This window comes from Polypterus senegalus, chromosome 10, assembly GCF_016835505.1.
Source record: "Polypterus senegalus isolate Bchr_013 chromosome 10, ASM1683550v1, whole genome shotgun sequence".
Lineage (NCBI taxonomy): Eukaryota > Metazoa > Chordata > Cladistia > Polypteriformes > Polypteridae > Polypterus > Polypterus senegalus.
The window spans coordinates 143,669,954-143,696,859 of NC_053163.1; the positions used below are offsets into that span (position 1 = coordinate 143,669,954).

The 26,906-nt window shown below is 39.3% G+C and overlaps 1 protein-coding gene across 1 annotated transcript in view; it reads right to left on the reverse strand.

Moving 5' to 3' along the window:
- Positions 1–26,906, reverse strand: part of pias4a (protein inhibitor of activated STAT, 4a) — a 40,070-nt gene extending 13,164 nt beyond the window's left edge. The window contains exons 1-9 of the mRNA XM_039766929.1: positions 26,814–26,906; positions 22,747–23,257; positions 13,979–14,063; positions 13,142–13,183; positions 2,366–2,456; positions 2,140–2,268; positions 1,938–2,043; positions 1,636–1,709; positions 1,373–1,533 (exon numbers count right to left, since the gene is read on the reverse strand). Of these exons, the coding sequence (XP_039622863.1) occupies positions 1,373–1,533; positions 1,636–1,709; positions 1,938–2,043; positions 2,140–2,268; positions 2,366–2,456; positions 13,142–13,183; positions 13,979–14,063; positions 22,747–23,257; positions 26,814–26,891 (1,277 nt within the window). The 5' untranslated portion in view covers positions 26,892–26,906. The remainder of the gene's footprint in view (positions 1–1,372; positions 1,534–1,635; positions 1,710–1,937; positions 2,044–2,139; positions 2,269–2,365; positions 2,457–13,141; positions 13,184–13,978; positions 14,064–22,746; positions 23,258–26,813) is intronic.

Sequence of the window (26,906 nt, forward strand, 5' to 3'; positions counted from 1 at the left end):
CAGGGTCAAGATCAGGTTTTTTCACAATTGGATGTACAACTGCGTGTTTGAAAGCATGAGGAACTATAGCCGAGGATAGACTACTAGTTATGATCTTTAGGACATCATATCGAATCACAGGAAACACATCTTTCAGCAGTCTGGACGGCACCACATCGTCCGGAGAGCCCGAAGGCTTCATTGAGGCAACGATTTTTCCAGATGGGGAGCGAAATAGGTTCAAATCTGGTGAGGGAACCGTGCAGGAGCGGCTAAATCAACAGAGCCAGAAGAAGAAATGGAGATCTGGGATCTAATGTTCGTGACCTTATCCAGAAAAAACGTGAGGATCTGATTACAAAGAGCAGTGGAGGCAGCAGAGAAAACAGTTACGGCTGGAGAGAGGACAGCATTTAGTGTTTTGTATAAGACACGTTGATCGCCAGAGTTTTTTGAGATGATGTCAGCGAAAAAACGGTTCCTTGCACCTCTGACCGCTCTCTGGTATTGGGACCACGCGTCACTCATGCAGTCGAAGGTAACAGTGAGACCATCTTTCCTCCATTTACGTTCTAGCCGCCTACAGTTTTGCCTGATGGAGCGAGTTTGTTCATTTAGCCATGGGTCATGCTTGACTTTGGATTGTCTCCGTTTGAGTGGGGCTACGACATCCATCACAGAACAGCAGGAAGTGTGGAAAGTTTGCAATAAAACATCAGCATCCGTGGATTCACATGATGTGGAGATTGGTGAAAAAGCAGCTGTAAAATCTTCAGCAGCAGAGGGGGGAATGACACGGGAGGGACGAGTGGTGGTGGATTTACCATGCTCAACAGAGATAATGTTAAGACTACTGCATAACAAAATCCAATGTCAAGTGTGTCAAAATATATCTTAAAAGGTGTGTTCCCTACAGTTTCATTTGAGAAAAGAAAAAAAAAAAAAAAATATATATATATATGTATATATATATATATATATATATATATATATATATATATATATATATATATATATATATATATATATATATATATATATATATATATATATATATATATATATATATATATATATATATATATATATATATATATATATATATATATATATATATATATATATATATATATATATATATATATATATATGTGTGTGTGATTTTTGGGGGAAGAGGATTAAGTGAATTTCTGGAGTAGCCCCCAGCAAAAGTGATTTATGTTATACGGTTGATGTTTTCAACAAATCATACTACATGTAATTATTAATATTATGAAGGTAAAGCAAGCATGGATAATAATAAACCTTCATTTCTTCAAAGGTTACACTCTACAACTCTCAGCCTATCAGAGTAAATGAACACCACAATGGAACGGGAGGGATAAACACTTACCCGTCAATAATGAGAAGTTCAAAAGGTGCAGGCTTGTCACACACAGGGCATGTCCATGTAGGTTTCTTTTCATTCATCTGTAAGAAAAAGACTGCATCGAAGCACTGCAGGTGGGCACAAGTGAGAGCACGGCACGGCACATTCAGTCTCATTTTTACCAGCTGTAGACATGGAGAGAGAAGCAAAAAGATGACAGCTATAAAAAAGAAAAATAAAATAAGTCTGGGATGCTCTAACTCACTCCAAAGTAATGAACCACCTACCGGGCAAATAAGAGACACTCGAAGACCTGTTGTTGCTATTTCACTATCAGGGTCATATCGCAGTTTGTCTTGGACTGAGGAGGGAAAAAAGAACTCCTTAGGCATGATCTCAATTTACTCTGCTGCTCACTCAAACTTATCCTGAGCATCACCCGTCCTCACCATCTACCATTTTCTTATATAACTTTCTCCCTGCTCACCTTCTCGGTAGGCTAAGTAAATAATCATGGAAGCAAGCAGGTGTATTACTTCAAGAAAAATGCAACCCAGTTCAGTTTTAGGAAATCTATCCTCATACTTACTTAGTTCCCGGCATCGTTCAGAACTCTCCACGGAGAAGCGTTTCAGTTTGCTGAATAGCTCTGCTGAAGTAAATACCTGGACAAGGTAGAGGGCAACACAGTATCTCTGCAAGCAAGAAACATGTAGCAGATAATGGTCAGTCAGACAAGAAATAAAAATGATAGGTTAATCATAGAGCTGGGCAGCTAATCTGGAAATTACCTTGCCAAAATTACCCCAGGTAACAGTGATGCGATTTGTGCTCGTTGAAAGATACAAGTAAGGTGTGATATTGATGGGACGGCAAGGGCGCCGTGGTTCCACTCCTGGCTTGTTGGAAGGGTAGTATCCCTAAAAAAATAAATAAATAAATAAAGAAATCAGAAAACCAGCTTCTTGTCAATAAAAAATTAGTTAGCAAGTAGACAGGCATTGAAAACATGCTCACCGGGACATGGCAATAACTGTGATTCACTTTCACAGCAATGTTAGGGGGGTACTGGTCTTCCTGAGGACAACTGGAGTCAGTGTAACAAATTCTAAAAAGGAAAAACATAAGTCTAATTAGCCAGTTCCTACTTTCAGAGGGTCTTCCCCCACACCCACAAAACTAAAAGTGCAACTTCTTGTAGTTGAAATTCATTCTCCGTATTCTATTGTCACAGTAATGTCAATTATTTCATTGTAGGTTACTTTTAAGTTTTCATTTTTCGATTAATTGGAAACATCTGGAATAAAAAGGGCAAATTTCTTGCCTAAAACTTGCATTTGCAGTGTATCAATTTTTCTTAAAATGAAAACAACCACAACAATTATAAAAATGCTCCATCTGAAGTATCAATAGAGAGGCCTGACAAAGCAAAATATAACTAAATGATCGACATGACTGTAAAACTAGGTTTTGAATTAATTGCTAAAAGACTAATTTAATTCAAAGTCAAAAAATAGAAGTATCCCAAATGGGCTTACATTAAAATGTGCGCTTAAAATTGGCAAAAATTCTTTGTTGTTCATTACCATCTATGATTTGATTGATGATACTTTTCACTTTCATATCGGTTTCTTAGCTTCTCTTTTCAAAAAACTCTGACACCTTAATTGAGTAGATGATGATTTGCATTTTTTGTGTGTGATGGCATGGGCACAAACAGAAATTACAGTATGTATAAATTTAAATATGAATTGATTTTGATTGCATCAAATTTTGTTATTGTATTGGGGCATTCAGCTTATTTAAGTTACAGTTATATCTTCAAGGAGCTATTTTGATAAGTTTATTGATTTTATTGTCAACATCACCGTGGCTACCGGATCAAGTACAGGTCTACCTTTACAAGTAGGCTGAAATGAAGTTGGTATGGACTTAAAACACATTTACAAGCACATTTAAAACAAAATTTTATGATTTGGTGGGGCAATTGACTCCCACATTAATCTGTATTTTTTAAAGCAGAAAAAAAAACAGCTAAATAAACAACGGCAGTGACAAACTACAGGTAAAATAAGGTAAAACTTGACTGACAATTATGAATGTGCTCTGGTTGATATATTTGCATATTTTCAGAAAACAGAAATGTACAGTTTTAGAATGAGCGGACATGGAACAATAAAAGTACTAACAAGCCACAAAATTAAATAAGTTCCATTATCAGCAAGAATAGCTTTGTTATTACACAACTACCTAATGAACACTGGTCACAGGCTGCAACTATTTTCAACTTCAGCAAATTTGTCCTCGGTCTGTAACAATTTAAGTACAACTTACTGTGGTTTTTTTTTTGTTTTTTTTTTGATTGGATCAATATATTGCTTATTTCTTATGTTTTAACTACTGTTTTAAACATAAGATTAACTGAATCTATATACTACTAATTTTTAATTATCTCTGTTATTGACAGTTATTTCACTGATCTGATTGTTATTATTTTGGATAATTAGCAAATCCTGTATGCGATTATACAATGCCCTTGGATTTACATCACTGGGGGCAATATTTCCTACCCTGCTGTCATCTCATCAGGGATGAACAAACATCATCTTAAAACTAACATCTTTTAAGTCCAGTACCTTGTACTGGTCATCTGCTTTTATATCTACAGTAGTAGACAAAGTATTAGTTTTTAAGGCAAGGTTGTATTGATTTTTCACATACAACTTTAGGCTCAGGATGGGCTTGTTTTCTAAGACGTGAACTGAAGGGCAACCAATAATCTACGTTCAACCTGGTTGTACTGTGGCTTGACAAACTGCAACTTTACTGCAAAGCTCATAAGTCTACTATTCATGAGAGAAATTAAACACATTAATTAAATGATCAAATGAGGAGTAAACACTGAGCCAGTGCACAAACTCCTGATATTTTAACAGCCTAAATTCTGTCAGCTCTGCCTGCTACTCCACAATGACAGGGCAGATGTCTAGCAAGAGGCTAGGCAGAAGATCGTCTGTTGCACAGCAGATAGTGAGTGAAGCAGAGTCTAAGGAGTGGATGAACATAACCCTAAATAAAACTGGAGGTGAAGTTCAACATTAATCAGTCATGCCATGAAAGATAAGAGGAATGTGTCGGTATGGTGGAAAAGTCAAAGTGCACATTTCTGCTTTCTTTCCCAGACTTGTCCATATGGTGTTCACCAATCCTGCAAGTAGCTGCAGCAGAAAAATGACCTTCAGTGCAACAGGACAAACAACTGCCCAGAAGTGGACAGCACTGAAATTATCAACAATGAATGTGATCCTCTTCCTCCATTTCTCCCTTGGTTGGAGAGTGTCATAATATAAATTGCTCTGGATTGCAAGACAAGTTTAACATATTTGTACTGTCAAGTTTAGGTAATTTGACTCATTTGACTGTTCAGCCCAATTCATTTGGCAAGTATACAGTTCCCTCCATAATTTTTGCAACAAAGACTAATTTTTCTTAGATTTATTCCTCTGCCACACAGCTTAAAATTACAAATCAAATAATTCAGACGTGACTCAACTTCACAATCTAGACTTTAGTAGACTTTAATCTAAGGATATTTGCATACATTTCGATCACAACATGTACAAATTACAATATTTTTTCTACATGGTCCCCGCCATTTCAAGGCACAATAATGTTTAGGACAATTGGCGTCACAGGGGTTTGTGATTCCTCACTGCTTCATTACTACAGCCATAAGATACTCTGGCTTGCTTCCCACCTTTGTTCAACATGTGGACAAGAGTTGTGCCAATGAAAGTCAAAGAAGCCACTATGAGGCTGAAAAGCAAGAATAAAACAATTTGAGGCATCTGTAAAACATTATGATGACCTTAATCAACTGTCTGGAATATCATTAAGAAGAAAGAACACACCGGTTAGCTCAGTAATCACAAAAGGACCAGTAGGCCAAGGAAGACCTCCACTGCTAATGACAGTAGAATTCTCACTATAGTAAAGAAAAAGCCCCAAACTCCAGTTTGACAGATCTGAAATAGTGTTCAGGAGGCACATATGGATATGTCAGAGATGACATCTATAGAAGACTTACGGGACAGAGGCCACACTGCAAGATGCAAGCTACAAAATCAGGATAACCAGATTAGTTTGCAAAAAGGGACAAAAAAAAGAGACTGGAGAATTCTTGAAAAAGGTCTTGTGGACAGAAAAGACAAAGAGGAACCTATAACAGAATGATGGCAGAGCAAGCTGTAGAGGTGAAAAGGAACTGCCCAAGATCCAAAGGATACCACCTAATCTTTTAAACATGGTGGTGGGGGTGTTACGGCTTGGGCATGTGTCACTGCCACAGGTCCTGGCACACTTCTCTTCAATGAAGATGGCACTGCCGATGGCAGTGGCACAAGGAATCCTTATGTGCATAAAAAGATCTTATCTGCTCAAGTTCTAGTAAATGCCTCCAAACTCATTGGACAGTGCGTCATCCGACAGGATAATGACCCCAAAAATACTGCTAAGGCAACACTGGAGTTTTTCAAAACTACAAAATGGAAACTTTTTGAATGATCAAGCCAGTGTCTCAATTTTAATCCAATTGAGCAGGCCTTCCATATGCCGAGGTAAAAGCTTAAGGGGTCAAGTCCACAAAAGAATCTGGAGCTGAAGATGGCTGCATTAGAGACTTGGCAGAGCATCACCAGAAATGATACTCTGTGCCTGTTGATGTCTATGAACCTATGATGTCTTCCAGCACTCACTGCACGCAAAGTATATGCAATAAAGTACACAATATGACTGCTTAATATACCTGCCATTGCCATGTCCTTAACATTATAGTGCTCTGAAATACTGTAATTTGTACTTGGTGATATCGAAATGTACACAAAAAGTCTTAAAGTCTGCAATATGCAGATTAATCACATCTGAATTAATTTGTAACTGTGGATCAGGGGGGGAGATCAATGAAAAATGTGTCTTTGCCCCAAACATTATGGAGGGCACTGCAACTGGAAAAATCACTTTCTTATATCAAGTTCTTCACTTTGTGAAGTTTCAGCACCTGATTGCAACAAACTGGCAAAGGAAATGGTTCATTAAATAAACACTACTGTGCTATGCTCATTGTTTGCTGGGCCTAGCTGTGAAAGAAGGCAACCATTGCAGCAGTCATACCTGATGAATTTCAGAAGAGCTCATTCACCTAACACTACACATGCTCTTGCCTGGCCTGGCCTTTACTTGAATGGAAGACCATCTATGAAAAGCTTGGATTGTTGCAGGAAGGGGTGTTGGTGGGGCCAGCTGGGGGCACTAACCCTGTGGTATGAATATGGATTCCAATGTCCCAGTGCAGTGACAGGGACACTGCGTTGTAAACATGATACCGTCCTTACGGATGAGACTTAAAACAAAGTTGTTCACTCTCTTGGTCATAAAAGATCCCTGGGTATTCTTTTGTAAACAGAAGAGTGTATCCCAATGTACAGGCTAAACTTTCCCCCATGGCCTTGTCATTCTGGCCCCTAATTCTCCTCCGTCTCTAATTGGCTCTCTCTCACCACTTCACCACCTAATAGCCAATGGCACAAAAATGGCTGCTATCACATCATCCAGGTGGATGCTACACGAGTGGTGGTTGAAGTGGATCCCCACTCACTAAAGTGCTTTGAGTAGTGAAAAAAAGAGCTATATAAGTGTAAGGAATTATTATCCCACAGAGAAATAAACTACACCTGTTACATTGTTTTTATTGTCAGGAAGGATTACCAGTTTCACAAAAATGAGTAAATATTTGGGTGCTGGCTTAAGTTATGTCATAGATGGCAGCTAAAATTTGTAATGCTCATTTTGCTTGGTGTACTAGTTTTTCTTATTGCCTGATACAGTTACCAGTCCTTTCCAAAAAAAAAAATTAGTTTTTCTCAGGACATACAACTTTGTATCAACCCAAGCACACAGCGGCTGATTAAAACCAGTGATGGGGTACTAAGTAATTGCAACAGAAACACTGACTTAATCACTTTTAACGCGAACAGAAGATGACGAAAGAAGAGAAGAAGCAGGCCGCTAGGGTGGAGAAAAGAAGAGCTGCTCAGGAAGCAGCAAGCATATCAACCTCTGAGCAAACTAATGGTAAACGTACAGAAAAAGAGGAGGAAATCTAGGAATGCTCAAGTAAAGTGTATTCACTGCACGTTATCATGCAGTATGTCGTTACTGGTTTATAGAGAATTACTATCAGTAAGTAACCAGTTGGGAACTCTATAGAGCAGAAGTACTCAAAGTTTCTGAAACAGAGGGTCAATGTGCACTTCATAATTGTGACCAAGCTTAAAATTGGAGTGCTGCTTATAATAATGGTTCTGTCTATTCACAAAATTTTTGGAAGTAAATTGTCAAATGTTATTCAGGGGTGTGGAAATCCAACGCCCGACTCGGGTAAATTGACCGTCGGACAAGCTTGTTTTCTGGTTTCAGTTGTCCGCGGACATGTGCAATTTTTCTGGAGAAAAAAAAATTAAATGTGCAGTGCAGGGTACATTTTTACCACCATTTTCAAATTTTAAACATTTGGGTACGTACTTTGTGCAGAAACAGTTTACTTAGGCATGTTCTTCAGGTCTCAAATTGGTATTCAATATTGTTTACAAAATGATGGCTAATTTTTCAAAGGGGAAGCACTCTTGTGGTCTTACATAAGTATTTTACCCTACTGATTACACGCTTGGAGATGCGGTCATTTTTTTCATGCCGACATTACGATGTAATTTGATGATTTTTCATTATAATCGATAACTTTTATATATTAATAAAATACATTTTTTCTACATAAAAATGCGGTTATTTCATCTACAATGCAATTGTTTTTGCCACATAAAGCTTGTTAGGCATTTGATCTTTTCTGAAATTTGCGATTTCGCATAGGTTGTGATATATTGAGGAGTTAAGAAATGTATTGTGTGACATCAATTTTGATGAGCTGTCTACAGATCGTTTTTGATTGGAGAATTTTTCATATAAAACAAGTTGGTTTCGTGCTGTCAGTTTTTAAAAAATAAACATTCTAACGGTTTCCAAATGTTATGAAATATCAATAAAAATCTTCACTTAGACGCGATTATTTTTTTCCCCCCCGACAACATTGGTAATATTTACTTCTTTGGAAATGTAACCTCTTGCTGAATTTCGAATACGTCATTAGGAATTACCTGCATAACCCATAATGCACCACGGTAAGCACGTTCTCGCGATATGCGTGTTGTTGAAACTGAAGCAAGTAGTATCGCGGATGAGAAATGGATCATTTCTTGATTAAAACTGGCACAACAGGCCTTGAAAAACATAAGGAAGCGTAGTAAGGCCACTGTGAAAAAAATACGGACACAGTGAAGACAAAAAAAATGTAAATGTCGAGATTAAAGTCGACATGTTGACTTTATTCTCGTAGTTTATTTTGTCAGTAGAATGTCGCAAACTAAATTTCATCTTAAAATGAATGTTTCATTTACTAGATTTTCTCAAACCCCGTCAAAATTAATGTAGCACATTAAATGCTTTATATTAAGTGTTCCCCGACCCAGTTGTTAATCTCTGCGTGCTTCTTAAACTGACTTTCTCTTGCAGTGAGAGGCACCGGCAGCAATCGCCGCACATTGACTTCATGATATTCCTGCTCAATGAACATTCAGAATACTAAGATAAACACTTGATATCTTTTTCACGATGAAATGCATTAAAGCATGTATTAGACATGGGGTCACGGTGGCATGACTGTAGTGCTGCTCCCTTGCATTATGGGGTTCTTAGGTCTATGTTCAGTGTAGAGAAGTTTATGGCAGGTGTGACAAGGCTCCAAAAAACTGGATACTGTATTTGAATGGGTATCGCACAGGTTTAACTGAAATATTGTGTAAATGTTGGGTTCGTGATCTGGAGGTCGGAGATACGAACGAAGAATTCAATGGATGTTTTTCTGAGCAGGCTTTCTTTATTGCATGTTTGCTGGGTCTATCGTACGTACTAAACCCCCAGTTCCTAGCCTTTGTCTATCTCCATATAACCAATCACCACACGATAAACGTCTTCGTGAATTTAAAACTAGTTATAAACCTAGACCTCAGTTTTCAGAACTTTAAAAACAATTTTCGTTATACATATTTAATTATGCCATCCATTCAGAGGTCTAAGCTTATAACTAGTTTTAATTTCACAAATATGTTTATCGTGTGGTGATTGGTTATGTGCAGAAAGAAAAAGGATAAGAACTGGGGGTTTAGTACGTCAGAGACATGAGTCTAAAAGTAAAAAAAAAGTTGGTTCAATTGAAAAAGCGTTTTCTAAAGCTGAACGCTCGAAGGATTGAGCATTATGCTAGTCTGTTCAATACTGCTTCTTTAGACCAGCTGTGGAATTCTGGCTGTCATCTAGCAACAGGCACTTCACTCATAAAAAACCTGAAAAGTCATCAGCATCCACTTCTGCAGGACCATCAGTCCAGGAACCATGCAGTTCAGCTCAAGCAGAAATGAACAGCATTCAGCCCATGCTATCTGAGATGGTAAAGATTCTTGGGGGAGAAGATGTTGCAAGACAAAAGCTGAAGAACATGGCAGAAAATGAATCAGGACAGTGTTCTGTTATGTAACTGTAATATATGAAAAAAAAACTAGTATAGCTATAATAAAGGCATTGTTTATTAGCCAGTAAAAATAAAGAAATCTTTCATATAATGTTCTAGAGCAAGGTGGCAAAATACTACTCCCTGAAAGAACTTTTTTTAGTTTTAAAATGGAAGGCAGTTTTGGTATCAATAAAAGATCAGAAAAAATAAAATTATTTTTTACTTTTGTTATTTGTTTATGGGCAAGTGAATTTAACTGGCGGACAAGTGGATTTTCTAAGTTTACTTGTCCGTGGAGAAGTAGAAACCAATTAGATTTCCACACCCCTGTTATTAGTACACTGCATCTGTCTTGTTTAAACAAAAAGCATTGAGCAAGCTGGATAACCACAGATTTGTTTAACTGAAAAAAATATCATAAAGCCTAGGCATCTCTCACTTTTACCATCAATCTTACAAAATGTTCTGTTTTATTCTGCCCTACAATGTCTAGTGGCAGATCTTCAATGCAGCAAACTATCATGTTTTACAACCGGCACATCTTTATCAATATGTTTTTCACTTTTTGCTGTCACTGTCGTTTTATTCTTCCTCACTGCTCTAGCACTTTCCTACACAAGTGAAAAAGCATTTTTTTGGATTCATAACTTTAATTTTAAAGGGGGTTGTACCTAAGATTAGAATTTTTTTCTATGTATTACAATACTCTGCTACCAATTTCATAACTCCAGTAATAGAAGGCACAAACCTATCTTAAATTTACCTATATTATTATTGCACTACAGGCAATGTGCCAAACACATTAAATCAAGTATGACACGGACATTGACAAAAGAATGTAGACCACTACAAGCAAAGGGTAAAATGTTTTATCACCAGTCAGCAATATTACCCTTGCCATCACTGACAACTGGACTATAGCTTCCAAAAACAGAACAGCTTCTTAGATGGTTTTCAGCTGTTCTCTCTCTATCTGAGGAAGATGTTTTTCACCTTTATTAGGGTTCATACTTGTAATTCACTTAAGCATAAGCATATTAGTTACGTGATATTCAACTGATCGGAGGTGGGCTGGCGCCCTGCCCGGGGTTTGTTTCCTGCCTTGCGCCCTGTGTTGGCTGGGTGGCTCCGGCAGACCCCTGTGACCCTGTAGTTAGGATATAGCTAGTTGGACAATGGATGGAAGGATGGATATTCAACTGACCACATCTTAGTTGTTTTAAGTGGAACTGATATGACTGATTATTAAAAAAAAAAATTAAGAGAACACTTCATCATCCCGGTCTAACACCAAGTCAATTACGCTTCAAGGATATCAATCTGTCCAGTTAGGAAGCATAACGGATTGTGAATCAACTTCATCTGCTTTGGTGCAAATGAAAAGTGACAACAGGAGCGCTGGAGAGGCAACATCAAGACAGCCCTCCAAAAGGGAATGGTTTTGCAGGTAGTGGCCCACAGACAATTGCTCTTTCCTTATTACTCCCGACTGAGTTTTCTCTATTTTGTTTTTTGCTAGTGTCCTTGTCACTACTGGTGGCATAAGTTCATGGTTCCTGCAGCCAATTCAGGTTGCACAGGTAATCCAGCTCCTCCAGGATGGCACATCCATATGTGTGGAGGCAAGATGGTTTGCTATGTCTCTCAGCAGAGTCTCAAGAGCATGGAGGAGATACCAAGGGGTAGAGAGTTGGACAGGGCCATAGATAGGCATCAACCCAGCAGCAGTACTGGTATTTGTTTCTTTATGCGAGAGGTAACAGGAGGAGCACAGCCAGAACCTTAAAAATTGACCACTAGCAGGCTAGTAGTGTGCATTTTTCTGACAAAATTGTCAGAAACAAGACTCCACGAGGGTGGAATGAGGTCCCGACATCCTCTTGTAGTACCTGTGCTCACAGCACATCACCATGCAGCTTGATTGGCATTTGCCAGAGAATACATAATTACTAGCTCTGTCACTGGTGCCCAATTCTCTTCAGACAGGAGAGCAGGGTCACACTGAGCACAAGTGACAGACATGAAAGAGTCTGGAGATGCCGTGGTGAGCATTATGCAGCCTGCAACATCATCCAGCAAGACCGGTTTGGCGGGGAGCCAGACAGTGCTAGGCACTGGTACCCCAACTGCTGTTAGATATGCGAGATCCATTGTCAGACCTTACGCTGGTGCAGTGGGCCCTGGGTTCATCCTGGTGTAGGATAATGCCTGCCTCATGTTGCCAGAGTGTGTAGGCAGTTCTAAGATGAAGAACGCATTGATGCCATTCACTGGCTTCACGTTCCCCAGACCTGAATCCAACTGAGAGGAAGGAGATCTAAAACAACACAATCTACTGTCTCATCAGGATCATGCCCAGGCATTGTTGCGAGTGCATACAGGGGGCCATGCACACTACTGAGCCACATTATGAGTTGCCGTGGTTAAATTCATGGAAGTTGGATCAGCCTGTGATCAATTTTTCCTGATTTTCGTTGTGATGTTAAATTCAGCCTTCAATGGGTTGTAGATTTTGTCATTCATTGACCGGGCTATATAATTTTATTCTCAACAAATTACACAGTATTACTCAGTAAAAACTGTCCACTTGAGTATTTTGTTCACTGAGATCGATGCATGATTTAAGTGTTCCCTTAATTTTTTGGGCAGTTTAAGTCAAATGTCTGTTTAAACTACTGAACTGAGAAATTAGTCGAGTGTAAAATATGGAGAAATAAAGAATTTTTAAGAATAAAAAGTGACACCCAAATTGTATTTATGACATTTGTCAGTTGAATGTCTCCACATAGGAAAAGACTATAAATCTTGACTGCTAGTGACTTTTAAGAATAAAGTAGAAAAGATGACCTACATATATGCTATATAAAAATAATCTTATTTTCAGAAGTTGTCTTGTGGGACAAAAGAAAGTTCCCAACAGGCTAACTGCGGCACACATGGTTTGGGCAATTACTGAGTACTCAATGCTGAAGACATAGTATACATCCTCAATTTTACCTTATGTATTTTGATGAAATTATTCCAACAAAATGCTGGAAGAATTCAAGATACATGTAAATGCAGTAGATAGCAGGCTGACAAGATTGCAGTCATTGGTATCATGAATTAATTATAGTTGGCACTGATCTCTCCTCGTTAGGCACAAAGGATCAAAAACACACAAAAAACATACTTACCTAAGCACCACCTGAACAGACTTAACTCCAGGCCGCAGATCTCTGAAAGAGAAAACCAGATATTTGGTTAACTGAAAGGAAAAAAAAAAAAATAATAAGAAAATCAAGACATCTTAAACTCCTTTTAGTAAAGTGTCTCTGGAAGTAGACAAGATACTAAAAAGATTCAGGGCTCTCCTATTATGAAATCAGCAGATGCAACAGTGCAGTAAAATTGGACATATGAACTAATTATGAAACAGTGACCTCCAGTGTTCTGTCTTATGCAGCTGCAGCGAACAAAGGAAAAAATCAGGCAAAAATGATTAGATAGAAACAATACATATTTTCTAAGCACAAAGCCTCAAAGTATATCTGAATACCAGGAGACCCCCAAATGCTTAGGTAGAACTTTATTATCTGTTTGGAGTGTCAGAGCAAGAAGAGGACAGATACCAAGTTAAGAGAAATACTTGTCATGGTGGTTACAGGTGTTATGCGGAGGATAAACAGACTAAAGTGTTTTGAATATGTTGGGTGAATGGCAGACAAAGAATGATAGAAAGGTGCACAAAGATTGAGGATACAAGGCCTACAGGAAGGCCAACCAAAAATGTTTGGAGGTCAAGCGAAATGAAAAGAATAGTTCTCAGCCGAAAATATGCGTAGGATCATGACGAGTGGAGAAGAATTATCTGGTAGGGGGACAATTAACCTGGAAAATCCAAAAAATAGCCTTTAAATCGATGACATTGATATCTTAATTTTGACGTTTGAGTGAGTATAATGAGTTGGATTTAAAACACAGTTGCTTGTTCACATCCCTGACCTCTTATTTTTGACTAAGACCCCACTTACCTAGAGTTCCTGATTTGGTCCACTTGACTCTGGGTCAATTCAAATGTGCAAGGGCTGTCCTGCAGCTTCTCATTATTCTGTGGTACTGGACAGTGAGAAAGAGAGAAAGTGCTGAAATACTGCAAATTAAATTACCCAACAGAAGTGTAGGCATTTAATGACAAACTTCAGCAATCCTTCTCTAAATCTACGAAAATGCTCAGCCATTATCAGTATCTATAAGCAACCTTAACTCTTAGGCATGCCTCACTATTTCACATTTTAAGTGACTTACATGTGAAGAAAACAAATTTGTTAATTTGTGAAGAAAAATTTAATTTAAAAATATGAGTGCTCCAGTATTCAACATAAAGTAATATACAATCATCTGTCTATTTTTAAAGAAACACTCCTGCTGAATCTCACCTATATTTTGTGTTTACTGTATATAGCATGATTTCCATTAAGTATTTCAACTGAACACCACCAAACAGCTAATAATTTTGTAGTACTTTGTTTTCTTTTTCGATTTAAATTCCAACACAAAGTTCTCAAATTGCTCTGTTTCCATATCAAATCAGTAAATGAACATATTGTAAAGTACTTATTGGTAAGATCACATTGAGAATTCCACCTACTGTAATAGACACCTCACAGGTTTCAAATATTTCTAACACAAACTTATTTTCTTGAATTACTGTAACAAGCAGCAGACTCCCAAAAGGTTGTTGAACAACAAACTGCTTACCCATCACCAAGAAAGCCCATTTTTCTCCATGACTTTATTAAAGTGTGCACAATAAAATCAGCCCTCTCACCAACTACTGCACACTTACTTTAATTACCTAAAATCCAGTTAAAACTCCACAATTGCAAAATGAAAAATAATGTATTATTTCTTCAATGCTTTTATTTTTTCCTTCTTTATTGCTCTTTGTCATGGATGCTTTTCACATCATTTGCTGTTGTACAGCTTTGGTCAGTATTGGCATCTATTGAGTCAAACTTCTTTCTCTCTATTCAGCGTGAAAACAGGAGATTAAAAATTTTCAACCATCACTAAACTACATGGGGTAAGTAAGATATATAAAAAAAATTTAAAAAATCAAAATTAGGGGGAGTATTCCTTTAACTAACTGGTATGAATAACAGAAAAAACAATTGACTTCAACCCTCTCAACTAGTCAAGCTTGATATCAACTAAAAGAGGTTTGACAATTGAGGTCATTCATGTCACTTCTTTGGTTAGTGAGCCTATTTTTCCAGCACTTCATTGAGATATATATTTTTTTTAATTGTTAAGGTTTCTAGTTCAACTATGTGACTCTAAACTTTGTTTAAATTTTCCACATCCTTGTTGTTTAACAAAGAACTTCCCATTTTCCGCCTTACAGTAAATATAATCCCCTTTAACTTTAACTGCTGTCTAAGCATGTGGTTCACTTAACAAGTAAAAGAATTCTGGTATGGCCTAATATTACTTAAACAATAAATAAGAATATTAAAAAATGACAGTGAACTTCTGTACAACTGTATTGCAAACAATGCTAAATGTAAAAATGGATCTGTAAGTAAACACAGTAAACAGAAGCTAAACAGTGAATTCATTTTTCTTTGCCTTTTTAAATAACTGTTGTTTCATGCCAACCAATTATATAAGGTTTCTTGCAATACATGTGTGAATTTTTATTCTGTTTTTGGCAATTTAGAAAGTGTGAAACGGCACAGACATCCCAGTTATATACACTACAGGCAGTCACCAGGTTACTAATGAGATAGGGACTGTAGGTTTGTACTTAAGTTGAATCAATAAAGAGTTTCACCTCTCTGACCTGTTTATTTTTTCTACTTTATTTTCAATGGTGAATTTGTTTCGCTTCTTTACTGTATCACCAGCACTTGCATCAGATTTCTGTTTCAAAGACATTCTTGAAGGGTGAAGACAAAAGGTTAAGATGAGCTCTTCTGCACAGCATGAAGGCACCCGTCGGCAACACGCCCGATGTACTAAAAAGAGACAACTTTCTGCTATGTGCGTAACCGTACAAGCAGGCTTGCTATTGAGAATGAATGGGGGTGGCGAGGGGCGGTTCACCATCCACCCACCACACAGTCACCTCCACTACAGTAGGCTGCCTGTAGCATCCGCCCACCGAGAACGAACACAGTGCAGCCAAAGGCGGGTAGTGAATCGCCCACCACTGCCCCCATTCAACAGGCAGCCTCCCGAGGTACACTACAATGCTACCCCCCGCCGCCCCGTTCACACTCAATGGGCTCTGTTCAGCCAGAACTGGGTCACCGCTTGCAGCATCACCAGCCGCCCAACGAATGGGGCAGCCATGTGTGGTGGGCGTGCAGTGAAATGCCCCCCCCTCCAGTCCATCCAGCCTGCGTCCAATCAGGAGCAGCAGCTGCGGTGGCGTGGTGGGCAGATAGCGAACCGCCCCAACAAGATTCTGTCCTGCACATGAGTGATAGCTGTGGCCCCAGTGACTATGGACCATGGGTCACCGCTTGCCGCTGGGAGCCGCCTGAGGGACACTACACTGCGCGAGCAGCAAAATCGCCCCCCTCCAGCCTCATACATTTATACATTCCTTTAAAATGCATGGCTCAGCTTCATACTGTTTACAGTCTAATTAGCAAAATTGTTAATGAAACCAAAGCAGCACCAAGTAACAATTGTTAGGTTTTCCTGGACAACTCACAAAGTGCCCTACCAGTAAAATCGAGTTTACAATTTCATGCGAGGTATTAAGCAGGAAAAAATGTCATTTTTTTTTTTCAAAAATAAAAATACATTTTAATCTATACTGTTGAATGTTTTATTTAGAAAACTGGAATCATGAAATATATCCAACTACTAAAAATTTTGTAGAACTAGGGGGCTTCGCTCGCCAACCCCCAGGTTTGGTTAATCGGATATACAATTTAAAGAGATTATTTTCATTTCATTCAATTTTTTATTTCAAGATATTTGCCAGTAATAAAGCTGTAGTGAATGAGTTATTCCCCCCTCCACCAACTGCGCCAGCCACTTCACATCTCTACCTCTCGTGTTGTGAAAAGGGGGGCTGAACGCACGCTAAGGAGATGCGATTGCTCCTCGGAAACCCCCTCTTAAACGGTGATACAATGGGAAACAAATACATTTTTTTTTTTTTTTACCTCCTCTATGCTTGATCAGCTGGCTCAGCCATCCAACAATTTTCAACTCTTAATTTTGAAAAACTCCTGTGCTGCCTTAGCAATATATTTGGTTATTATATTATTATAGGATGAAGTACCATCCAATCTGTTTGGAGACATTTACTGGAACATGAACAGATAAGACATTTCTATGCACCTAAGAATTCATTGTGCTACTGCGGTCAGCAGTTCCATCATCAATGAAGACACATGTGCCAGTACCTGTGGCAGCTGGACATGCCCAAGCCAGAATACCCCCACTGCCATATTTACCAGATTAGGTGGTCTGCTTTTGATCTTGCGCAATTCTTTTTTGTCTCCATACATTGCTCTTGCCATCACTCTGATCAGGTTAATCGTTGTTACGTCGGTCCACAAGACCTTTTACCAGATTTCTTCAGGCTCTTAAGTATATTTTCATAAATTGCAATCTGGTCTTCAAGTTTTTGCGGTTATCTAGTGGTCTGCATCTTGTGGTGCGGCATCTGTACTTCTGTTCATGAAGTCTTCTGCTATAGTCGTCTATGACACACCCACATATGATTCCTGAGGACTGTGTATGATCTGCAGGAAAGGCTTTTGGGGCTTTTTCTTTACCATAGTGAGAATTCTTCTTTCATCAGCAGTGGGGTTCTTCCTTGGACTAGTAGTCCTTTTGTGATTACTGAGCTCAACAGTGCATTCTTTTTTCTTAAGGATATTCCAGACAGTTGATTTCGGTCATCCTAAGGTTTTACTGACGTCTCAAATGGTTTTATTTGTCTTTATCAGCCTCACAATGGCTTCTTTGACTTTCACTAGAACAACTCCTATTCTCATATATAAAAAAAGGCAACTGCAGACTCCAAAGGGAAGAAGCAAACTGAGGTATCTTATGAAGCAATGAAATACCACTGAGGAATCACAAACACTATTCAGTCCTGAAATTGGGGAACCATGTAGGAAAAAGTGTTACAATTCCCATATGTTGTGACTGAAATGTATGCAAATACCCTTTAAGAAACTTAAGTCAGCAATGTGCTCTTTAATCATTTCAAGAATGTTTGATTTGTAATTTTAAACTGTGAAGTAGAGTGGTAAATCAAGAAAAAAAAAAACAGTGCTGTTCTTCCAAACATTTTGGGGGGCACTGTATTTACTTATTGTTACAAAAGATGTAATTAAATGGCTGGTTGTCAGACAGGCTTCTTCTAAAAAACACTTGTGACACTACGCCCTAGGCCCTTAATTATCAACTGTCACTTGCATGCAAAACTATTGTTAAGTGAGCAAAAAAGGTACTTGAGAATAACATTATGTATCTTATCCTGGAGTCTACAACACATAGAAATGACGCTTAATTTAAAATCAAAATTAAATTATTGATTGACTGCCACAAATACTTTTACCCAAAGACATAAAAGTATTGTTACCCTTGAGCACCAGTAAATGATGTTTATGTATTTTACAAAACTCTTGTGAGTGTGTAAGCTTACAATTATTTCATTCCAACCTGCAGAGGCCTCTTTTTTCTCCTATTTTAAAGGCCAATTTGGCAGATACCAACATACTAAACTCACGCACTGAGGATAAGAAGGTCCCATTAACATTTTTTAATATATATTCATCATTAGGTCTAACCCAATAAATAGCCAAATTCCCAGCATCACCAGAGGAACTGAATCACTTTAGGACAATTTTTAAAACTAACATCACTAATCTTGCACTCAATACTTGGGATTACATCACATCTTGTGGTCTAGTTTTTGGGGAAACTAAAGACTTAGCAATAACAAAACAAAAAAGAAACAGGACACCATAAAGGAAAAACAGGACAAAATCGATTGATTAAAGAGATGAAAAGGACAGCATTGCTAAATTAAACACCACTCTAAGCTCCTTTTAGGTGTTGTGAAAGTTCAACGTGTGCCTTCCACGAGAAGTTTACATATTCTCATTACTCGAGTTGTTTTTTTTTTTTTTAAAGTGACTTTAGTTTGAACCATTCTACGCCCAAAGACATGCTGTTAGATAACAGGTGTTTCAAACATCTATGCTGTGAGCGTAACTTTTTTTAAAAAAGGTGGTCAACACACAGGACTGGGACAGAGTTTTGACTCTGATGCTAGGGATCTGCACTGGCAATCGGAAGGTTGCTGGTTCGAATCCTGCAAATGCCAAACGTTGTCTCTACTCCGTTGGGCCCTTGAACAAGGCCCTTAATCTGCAATTGCACCGTCCTGGGTATGACGTTAATCTGCGTCCAGCCCTGCATGTAGGCCCTCCAACCTGCAGGGAAAAACCTGGAGGTTGGTGGCAGAATTGGTACTTCAGCCACCATAAAAAACCTCCCACGGTTCCATTCCATCTGAACTAGTGTGGTGCTGAGGTGTCACCTGTTGCATGGCTGCACTTGGGTCCTAATCTTGGATTCTGAGTATACAGTAAGTGTCATGTGGAGGGTGCAGCAATGCGCTGTATCAGAGCATGCTCCTAACCTCTCTCAACACTCAGGACTATTTCTTGCCTTGCATATTGTCATAATCGATGAGACATGTTTGGTAAGAGTACAGAAAAATACATGGATGCCAAATGTATAATTTATTTTAATTTTCTTTCTGGTTAAAGCTACACACATTAAATTAACAGGTATCCAATTCTCTTTTATTTTCAAATTCAGTAGGTTAACATCATCAGTCAAAGGGACACTTTAAAAATACATTTGTAAGACCGTGACTCAGATTTCAGATCAGGCAATAGTGTTCTGTATAGTGCTGCTAGAGCCAAGCTGGAGAGAAGAACTAAAAAAGCAAAAGCAATCTATAAGACACAGAAAAATACCTTCAGCATGCATGGCAAGAAATACAAGCCATCACAAACTATAGGGGCTAAAATACAAATTCTGCATACCTGGTGGACCTCACCAGCACATGAACTGAACGGCTTCTTTGTGCGTTTTGAGACGGTACATCAACACCCAGTCTCATTCTCACTGCTCCTCATTGACTCTAGGGCCCAGACAATGACTTTACAGGAGCATCAAGTGAGGCGGGTGCAAAAGTCAGTGAATGCAAGGAAGGCTGCCCGTCTCAATGGAAACACCTTAGAAACTGCTAAAAGCATGTGCGGACCAGCTCTCAACCATTTTAACCAGCACCCTCAATCACTCCCTGAAACAAGCCTTCATTCCATCCTGTCTGAAGTCAGTCAACATTATTCCTGCAGGAATCAGCCACTGACCGTCTCAATGACTATCAACCAACAGCATTTACATCTCACATCAAGAAGTGCTTCTAGAGGTTGGCTTCACAATACAGCAAAGCTTGTCTCTCTCCTACTTTCAACACACACCAACTTGTCCACTGAGAATGCCACAACCATAGCTCATCACACTGCACTGAGGCATTTGGAGCACAAGGGGAGCTATGTGAAGATGATTTTATTGACTATAGCTCAGCTTTTAATTTTCTTCCAGATAGTCTAGTCAATAAACTGTCTAACCTAGTACTCCACCACCCAATTCCTCTAAGCCTAGGTAAAGGACCTTCTTATAAATCACCCTTCACAGTGAAACTCCACCTCCACTTTTTATCAATTCGCTCACTCAGCACTGGTTCTCCACAAGTCTGCAAGCAGAGTCCATTGCTGCTTGCCCTCTACACCCATGACTGGAGTCCAGTCCACTCTAATAACACCATCATCACCAGTCTGCCTACAGACAGAAGAGATTTCAGCTTGGAGCTGAGCAAATAACTTGACACTGAACACCATGAAAACAAAGGAAATCATCGTTGACTTCTGGAAAAACTCCACAGGCCTGGCCCCTCTCTACATCAATGGTGATTTTGTGGACAGGGTTCCGGCCTTCAAATTCTTGGGTACCTTCATCGTTGTTGACCTGTCTTGGACTGCAAACACCAAAGCAGTCATTAAATCGCCGCAACAATGACTTCAATTCCTGAGACATTTCAGGAAGAATAATGTGGATCAAAAAGCTCTTGGTGAACTTTTAGTGGTCCTCCATAGAAAGCCTGCTGACATACCGCATCATAATGTGGTACGGAAACTGCACTGCAGTAGACAGGAGGGAGATTCAGCACATCATTAATGTAGCTCAGAAGACTGTCGGCTGCTCTCTGCCCTCCCTACAAGACTTGTATACTTCCTGCTGCCTTAGCAGGGCAAAAATCATTTTGAAGGCCCCGCCAAATCCAGGTATTAACTTATTTGACCTGTTGCCCTCTGGTAGATAGTACAGGTCTATCAAATCAAGGACAAACACACTGAGCCATAACTACATTGAATTTCAAGATACACGGAGCATCTCTCTCTGTGCCTCTGTCTCTCTTTTTTCTCTCTCCCACATTCACCTATTATTATTTTGGACCAGTAACGGTGCACTGCAAGTTATGCAGTGAATACGCTTGACTTGAGTATTCATAGTTTTCATATTCTTTCTCTGTACATTTAGCATTCGATTGCTCAGAGGTTGATGTGCTTGCTGCTTCCTGGGCAGTTCTTCTATTCTCCACCCTAGCGGTCCACTTCTCTTCTTCCATCAGCATCTTTTCAGGTTAAAACTGATCAAGTCAGTGTTTGTGTTGCAATTACTTAGTACATTTCATTTTTCACTTAAGCTGGCATGTAAATCATTCTTGAGGCAGGTTGAAGACTTAATATATGAAGAGGCAGGGGAAGTGACAGCGAAGGTGGTAGGGTGAGAACAGCTCCCGTACACATGCGCTGCACGGCCGACTTGCTGGCTTCTGCCAAGAGTTAATTCCATAATAAAAATAAGAGGAATAACCTTGGAGGTCAATCATCTCCCTGAAAGCGCATAGTAGACATCACATAATATATGAATACCAAATTTTAGGTCAATAGGGCAAACGGTTTGCGAGCTACAGGTGATTTAAAATCCTGGACAGACAAACAAACAGCCACAGTAGCGTATTATATAGAAAGATGTGCAATAATCCTCTGTGTAATAATCATAGTCGAGTGCAATATTACTCCATTTATTCCATGTGCAACATTTATTTTATTAGTATTCTTTGTGTAATATTCATATCATGGGTAATTAATTGTGTAATACTTGCACGATCAGTAATATTTCTTGTTTAGTAATACGAAATGTTTTGCTTAGCAAATCCACATTATTACCTCTTAGCTTTTTTTGTTTTTTTAATATTCTTTTTATTTTGCAGTTTTATATGTAGTACTTTATTATTACTGTAAAAATGATTGTTTCCTTTCTTTCCCATTGCATCTGAAAGATTAGCTGCTCTGTAATTTCAATATACAGGTACATGATATAATGACAATAAACACTTCCAATTCTAATCTAATCAAAAATCTCAAAGTAAACTCTTAAGTTCAACGGGACCATTCCAGTCCACTATGCAACACACTTATTATTGCAGCCATAAAAAAGGGTATTATTGATCAAAAATAAGTGAAAAGTGTGATCTGAATTCTTAGCAGGAAAACATCATGGTTCCTACAGAACCAAGTCTGAGAAAACACTACAATAACTAAACAATAAAAATAACAGTGTCAAATCCAACCCATAAAGTGTGTGTCATATGCTCTTGACAGACATCACTGCTACTACTCACCTAACTCTGTGGGAGACAGCAACACCTCTAATGTATGGTAGAAAGGTAAATTGACGAAACGAACCACAGGCGTAGGCTGTCTGTTCTGGGTAGTCTTGTCCAAACCGTTGATGTAGGGGGTAGCTGGAGTGCGTGCCCCACTGCGCTGCACAGCAGGCGCTGAAGTAGTGGAGGAAGGGTAGGACAAAATAAAATCTGGACCTCCAGGCACTGGTGGTAGGGAAACTCCAAGAGTAGGGACCCCCCTACCAGTTGCCTGCAGTTCAGTCACCCGCCTTGGGGCCAGCCCACCTTGCCCACCAACCACAACTGCCGCTGGCACTGTGGGCACCTTCTTAGGAAATCGTGATTCATACAATTGACGTATTTTCTTTAGCAGGTCTGGGCTGCACTCACTCTGCACCAGACGCAGCGCACGGCTTACAAGGTCCTGCTTTAGGCCACTCTTGCTGCGGCCAACTGAAGACAGTAACATCTGGAGGTCCGAGACACGGAAACTTTTCACCATGTTCTAAAGAAAAGAAAAGAACATTTTTCCAAGTCTTACTGTAATGTTTCAGGTATACACAATGGAAAAAAGACTCACCAAAAAAAAAAAGCACACCTTATGCTTGTTCCAGAACTTACAGATTCCCTATCATGATTCAAAATTCTACTTGTTAAAGAAAGGTTAAAAGCCAGGACCATCCAAAGTTAACTGCTGGCAGCTTGTGCATATTAGTCGTGCACTGAAGTGGCCTTGACCTGATTAACTGATCACCAACCAAAAGCCTGAACCACAGAACATACTTGACTGTATTAAATAAATACACATTAGGAGGCTTACAATATACAATTTAGTCACTGGTGCCCCAAGGTAGTGGTTCTCAAGTCCAGTCTTGGGGGGAAAACATCTAAATAGCTGCCCTTTAGCAGGGGGTGTCACTTACCTTGCTAAGACTCCTATGCTTGCCATTAATTGTCACTATTCCGATATAATTAAAACAGCAAATTCCACAGAAAACATTCATGCTCTAAAGCCATTTTATCCTGAGCTGGGTTATAAGGATATAAGGAAGCTGAAGAATATCCCAGCAAGCTCTGGGCACAAGATGGGAACAAACCTGGACAGGGTGCCAGTCCACTCCATGGTGAACACACAAGAGCCAATTTAGCATCAACAACCCACCTAGCCTGCATGATTTTAAAATGTTAGAGGAAACAGGTGCACCTGCAGGAAATTCATGCAGACACAGGGAGCACATACAGACTCCACGCAAGGACGACTCGGGATATGAACCCTGTGATCATATTTATCAACAGTCTCAGAGTAGGAAAATGGTCAAAAACTGACTCCAAATTTGCTTCTGTTCTTAGCAGTAAAAGAATTTTGCCAGTTTTCCTAATTTGGAAAACTACTCCTAACGTCACCAGGAATTCGTTAGGAGCTGTTAGAATATGACATTCTGGCAGAGGTTTGCACAGACATCCCGGGAAAGGATTAATGTTTTGGAAATGCTCAACAACAATGAACCTGCAACAAGATATCGATATGACAAAGACGGATTAATATTCGTTACAAATCTCGTACATTACATGATAAATCCATCTACTTGGAGAAGCCATGCCAGTCGAAATAAATGCTGTGATGTAATGCTTTTTGGCCAAAGGGAAAAAGCTGCAATAAATATGATTTGGATAAGTCACAATCAAGAACTTCTTGAACTTTGCATCAAACTTAGACATGCAAGGTAATACATAATTTATATATTTGTCCGCAACTCAACATGCGATACTCTTACAGCAAGCTGAAGTCAATGCAAATCAGTACACACATGAAGATCACTGCCACAAGTGTGGATGAGCACACATAGACAGACATATGTGAATCGCAAGTGATATCAAAGTATTAAAACACGGTGGTCAAGGATGAAAACTGTAATGTAGTGGCCAGCATTACCCTGAAGATAGACAGGGTTGGACTGGGGATTGACAGAGAAATGTCTCGCAGGTATGGATCATTCATTGTTAAATAAATGTGCCCATTAAAGGTCTTAACTCTTATTCGGTGTGTGTGTCTTGGTTTATTCTATCTTAGAGTTCATCACAATATTACTCATGATGATGCGCAGAGGCAGCAATTACAGGCAGCTTAATGCACTACCCTACCTTATTATGTTTTCCTTCTTTGATTAACAATATTATTGTTGCTACAACAATTATCTTTGTGGTAAAACCTCAGCGTTAGTATCAGAAAACGTCATAATGTGTACCAATTTGCGGTAGCAGGTGCCATAAGGTGATGTATTCTAAGTCATGGCGAACATTTCATAATAACTTCTCATCTTATGCGCTGGGGGTAGGACAAATTTCCCTGCACTAACTGTCTGTTAAATATGAGAAGTCTTACAAGATTCTTCTGCTGATATACAAGGTTCCTCATGGGAATGGCCCTATCTATATTTCAAACATGTTAATATACTATAGACACCAGTTGCATTTTGACATCTGATGTTGAATTTCTTCTTGTTCTAAACACTAAATTCAAACCTCTGGGTGATTGAGCTTTTATCACTGAAAGGCCCAGATGATCCTTGTCTGATATTTAGTGCAATTCCTAGGAATAATTCTGAGATGCTTCATAAATACAGACCATGATCTCCTTTCTGCTACCACTGTGCCACATGCTGCCTACAAAATAAGAGTGAATTAAAAAAAAATGTAAACGTTGAAACACATGGCAAAATTAGAAATATTTCTTAATTTCATATGAATGCAAATCTAACACTAATACATTTTCTGAATGTAAAATAAGATAAATAAAATGGATGGTGAATTAAAGAATGAGATCAATTAACAGTAAACACAACTTCCTCAGTGTGAGACTGGTTGGAACAAAAAAACTACAGCAATAGGGGGGTGCCCAGGATTGAACTTGAAAACCAACCATCCAACCAACACTAAAGGCCACACACTTTTTAAAGATGCAAAATCCCAACATCAAGCATAATTAACTGCTATTCCAAAAATGGCATCACTTTATTTTCAGCATCTATAGTGAGCTTTGAAAATGGTATGGTAGGATTTTAAACCAACGACTAAAGCTGCACTCCACAAAGTCTAAATAATACATGTGCCTACCTCTACATTCATCAACATCAGTATATTACTCTACCTTCGCACAAGCTGCTTTTCCATGCATTTAAATAAACAAACATTGAATCTCCAAGTTTACCGTCCACTTTGCCAAGTTTAAGTATGGCTTTCACGAAGACCTTTGAAATGGCTTGCATAGTTTTTCAGCAGGCTTTACAATCAGATCCTTGCACCCTTTGCATACCAGACACTTCTAGCTGTAGAAATGCACACTTAGTTTTGTTATCGTGTACACTTCACTCCTGGCGAATCCGCTAATCCAGCTGTTGGCACACATAAATACATCTGTCACCTGCATAACCAGCCAGGCAGCGCAACTTTGCTGCGCTTTGCAGCCGTTATCCAGACGACCGGTCCGCACGCTCGAACTAATCCGACTGTTGACACACCGTAGAGAGCGGCAGCCGGACCAAGTCAAGTATTTCTCTTTTAGTACTCTTTTATCCACTTCCATCTATCAAGGTGCAGAATACCCAAATGGCATTTCTCTTCCATGTCACTATCTCAGATTCACTGCGTCTAATGGCCTATTGTTTCCCCGGTCCTCCAAACACAAACCGAAGCTTCTCGGGGGCGGCCTGCGGTAAAGTCACCAGAACCGTGGTCTCCCGCAGGCCTCTGCCCGGCATTTTTCTTTTTGTATCGAGGCCGTTAATGCCCCCCTCCCGTCTCAAGGGAAGCTGGCCTCCAGCGAGAGCACGGAGGAGGGGAAGAAGGGGGGCAGCTTCACTCGCTCGATTTTGCTCAATGTTTTGATTCGTGTCCCTATGCAAGATGCAGCGTGTACATCTCCGGTAGAAGACACTTTCTGATAACCCGCATCTGACAAGTCTCTCTCCGCTACCATTGTATGTCGTGGTCCAGCTTCTCCCCCAACCCCCCGAACCCGTTGTCCCCGGCTCGGTCCCCCCATTCCCTCCGGCCCCACTTGCCATCGCCTCCACCAGCTCCCCCGCCATCTTCCCGCTGCAACCGCGCGAGAGCCACAACCGGGAGGATGGAACCAACATCCAATGACAGACGAC